The following is a 4,501-nucleotide window of genomic DNA, read 5'->3' on the forward strand; positions in this document are numbered from 1 at the left end:
GAGAGAGAGATAGAGAGGACAAAACACAAATCAAAGAGAAAGAAAGAACCCCCAAAAAGACGAAAAAAAACAAAAACAAAAACAAACAAACAAAAAACACGCTTCTTACCCAGAAGAACTTGACAACCTCTCTAACAAATGTTATAAATTACGGGTTCCCTCCTTCGCTTCTGGCAAGGGCAAGATAATTAAAATAATTACGATGATTTTCGCTGTGACCGTTGCTCAAGTTGATATCTAGTCTACCCACCACCCTCTGTCCTGGTTAGTTACGTGTAGCGTGTACGATCCCACATCCCGCAGAATGATCCCATAGTCCCTCGTAAGCTCGTGAGCTCTCCACTGTCACTGGAGCTTATGAGTCGTAGGCTGGCCACTTAGCGTCGGGATCAAATAACCAATCTCTAGATCGAGTCAAACACTCTTGCACATTCTCATCACAAGTCAGCACCACGCTCACACAGCGTGCTCGCTTCAGTGCATACAAGCGGGCGTAGCAGCTGCTCCATGCTCTCCGCAAATCTCATACTTACTTAGCCTTACCAATAAACCAACAACCCCATCACCCCCCCCCCCTCACCTCCCCTGGGAGCCTCCCCACCCAAACCACTCCTCCCTCACAACCTTCCCCTTCCCCCGCAAGTTATAATTAAGTGAAAAGGTCACTGGAATTGGACTGCATTTACAAGCATTCACAAGTATTGATCCTTTTACATGTTTCTTTATATCTTAGAAAAACTAATAATTTATTTTCATTTAGTAATTTCTAAATCAAAAGATGAATAGTTAGGAGTTATAGTTAGTTCTAATGTTGATTCTGCTGAATTCAATTGTGAATGAAGACATTTCGTAAGTAATTCGAAATTGGGTTTCTACAATTATCATGATTATTGTTATTACTGTTATCCTCTTTATCATTATTATCATTGTTTTGATGATGATCATCATCATTATTTTTATTGTTATCATTATTATTATTATCATTACCTTCATCATCATTATTATCATTATCATTATTATTATTATTGTTATTATCATTATCATTTTTATTATTATTGATATTATCATCATCGTCATTGTTATTGTTATTATCATTATCATTATTCTCATCACTACCCCTAACTTCACAACCTGCATCGTGCCATATCAAAACACCAATGACATAACATTGTGACACTATTAATTAACACTCGTTACTTTGACCTGCAGTCTTCCCTGGCGTGACCTGTCAACCTCCCTCTTCCCCTTTCCTTTATCCCTCTCCACCCCTCATTACCCACTCACTCCCCGTAGAAAACCGCGAGGGGAAACTCACTAGGCGCATCCTGACCTTCATTCGTGCAGAAGCGGCATGATCAACCTGACCTGCATCTTGCACGACCTCCCAGAGCCGCCGAGTTACGTGCTGTGGTATCACAGCAATCAGTACCACAGCCTCAGGGTATGTTGCTCCGGATATTGTTGCGTCCTGTGTTATATCAATGTTTTTACTTTTTAACTATGCTGTGTGTGTTTGATTTTCATTGCTCTTTTCTTTAGTTAAAATTTAATAAAAAATAAAACGTTTCCACACACACACAAACACACACACATACACATACACACACACAGACACACACACACACACACACAGACACACACACACACACACACACACACACACACACACACAGACACAGACACACAGACACACAAGACACACCAAAGACTCCACAACACAGACAACAAACACACACAACAGCACGACACCACATGACACACACCCACATACCTACCCACACGACACTCACGATCATTCCACACACAACACACAGTACACACACACCAAAATGTAGGGGGATACGTCATACACACGAAACACACAAACGCACAACTAAAATAACTACATGTAATTAATATTCAGCCATAACTACTGAATAGGCCTATACTTAAACCCCTACAGACTACGTAAAAACAAAAAAAATAATAAAAAAAAAAAAAAAAAAAAAAAAAAAAAAAAAACCATACACGTACTCTTAATCGTACATATACATGTACACGTACATGTACATGTACACTTACATGTACACGTACATTCACATTCACACACACATTCACTTACACAAATAAATATAATAACCTTCACATAAAACCACCACCCACATCACACACAATTACATTACCATCTCCCCCCCCCTCTTAGACAATCCCCCCCCCACCCATTACTCCCAAACCCCACCACTCCTCCCGTTAAACAATACCCCCCTCCCCCTCCCCTCCCCCCATTATTCCCAAACCCCTTTAAAGAACTACACTCTCCCCCTCCCCTCTCCCCGCTACTCCCAAACCCCACCACTCCCCCTTCCCCACCACTAAATCTACTAAATATTCCCATCGCCCCCCCATTACTCCCAAACCCAACTATCACTCCCCCCTTCCATCTCCGACATACCAACACACTCCCTCCTCCCCCCATTTACAACCAAACCCCACACATCACTCCCTCTCCCCCCCACCATTACTCCCAAAAAACCCCACCACTCCCCCCCCCATTAATCATCCAAAACCCCCCCTCACTCCCACCTCCCCCCATTACTCCCAAAACCCCCTACCACTATGTGCCCCCTCCCCCCTCATCCCCCCTCCCTCCCCCCCTCACTCCAAACCCCCCGTCCCACTCCTCCCCTCATGCAAAACCTCTCTCTCAACTCCCACATTATTACCAGAGGGTTTAACATCAGTTATAGCAGCAGTCGGGGAGGTATTTCAATGATAATTGAAAAGGGACCCACGACCATCAGCTACCTGTTGATCCGCGAGGCACGTGACACAGATTCGGGCATATACACGTGCGTACCTTCCAACCACAACGCAACCAGTGTCACTCTGCACGTGCTTAATGGTAAGGTTCGGTTGGTAGTTGTGTGGCTTTGTGTGGTAGCTGAATGGTATGTATGATTGGTATGTGAATGAAAATGAGAATGAGAATGATAGTGAATTAGGATGGTGGTGATGATAATAATAATGATTATAAGAGTAGTAATTATTATGATAATGATTGTGATAATTATGATAATTGTAATCATATTAATTATGATAACAGTGATAATGATGACTGCTGATTATTATCATTATCAGAATTATTGTTGCTGTTGTTATTAAAGTATCTTATCCTTATTATCGTTATCATTACTATCATTATTATCATCATTAGTATTATCTATTACTATTATCATCATTCTTGTTATCATTATCATTATCATTATCATTAATGTTGTTATTGTTTTGGTGATGATGATGGTGATGATAATAATGTGATGATGATGATAATGATGTGATGATGATGATGATGATGATTACTATTAATGATAGTATTATTCTTATCCTTATCATCATCATTATCCTTTTCATCATTATCATTATCATCATCATTATTATTTATTACTATTATCCTTATCATTGTCATTATCATTATTGTTATTATAAATGTTATTATCATCATTTTTGTTCTTATTATGATTATCATCTTTATTCTATTATCACTATTGATATCATTATCAATATCATCACTTTTTTTATCATTATAAGCGTCATCACCATCATTACCATCATCATTAGCAATATTCGTTATCAGGGTCATTATTGCAATCATCACAGTATCTAACATTGCCATTACTTTCTGTTCATTCTTATCATTGCATGTAATATTGCAATATTAGAGGACCTACCACTTCATCAAATCAATGACTGACAATTATGAAGGAGATTATTATTCAGCCTTTATTTTTCCCCTCGCTGATCCAGCAATGTTCAAAGTCATCCACTTCACTGACTGCTTCCCCTCAAAGTCATCCATTCTACTATTTCCCTTTAAAATGTCACCCGATTCACTGATTCATCCATCTCACCACCTGCTTCCCATCAATCACCCATTTGACTAACTGTTTCCCCTAAAAGTCAGCCGTTTGACTGACTGTTTCCCCTGAAAGTCACCCATTTGACTGACTGTTTCCCCTGAAAGTCACCCATTTGACTGACTGTTTCCCCTAAAAGTCACCCATTTGACTGACTGTTTCCCCTAAAAGTCACCCATTTGACTGACTGTTTCCCCTAAAAGTCACCCATTTGACTGACTGTTTCCCCTAAAAGTCACCCATTTGACTAACTGTTTCCCCATCGAACAACGTTACGTTGACTGACTGTTTCCCCTGAAAGTCACCCATTTGACTAACTGTTTCCCCTAAAAGTCACCCATTTGACTGACTGTTTCCCCTAAAAGTCACCCATTTGACTGACTGTTTCCCCTAAAAGTCACCCATTTGACTAACTGTTTCCCCTAAAAGTCAGCCGTTTGACTGACTGTTTCCCCTGAAAGTCACCCATTTGACTGACTGTTTCCCCTGAAAGTCACCCATTTGACTGACTGTTTCCCCTGAAAGTCACCCATTTGACTGACTGTTTCCCCTAAAAGTCAAACCCATAGTCTGACTGACTTGTTTCCCCTGAAAGCTCACCCATTTGA

General features: G+C 40.3%; 1 protein-coding gene across 1 annotated transcript in view; it reads left to right on the forward strand.

Moving 5' to 3' along the window:
* The window catches only part of LOC122259253 (zwei Ig domain protein zig-8), a 49,225-nt gene that overhangs the window by 41,123 nt on the left and 3,601 nt on the right, over positions 1-4,501 (forward strand). Inside the window, 2 exon segments of the mRNA XM_086550492.1 lie at positions 1,294-1,445; positions 2,708-2,881. Coding sequence (XP_086406618.1) covers positions 1,294-1,445; positions 2,708-2,881 — 326 coding nt within the window.

This window comes from Penaeus japonicus, unplaced genomic scaffold (genome assembly GCF_977035675.1).
Source record: "Penaeus japonicus unplaced genomic scaffold, GWHDUDI00000001_assembly GWHDUDI00000023, whole genome shotgun sequence".
NCBI lineage: Eukaryota > Metazoa > Arthropoda > Malacostraca > Decapoda > Penaeidae > Penaeus > Penaeus japonicus.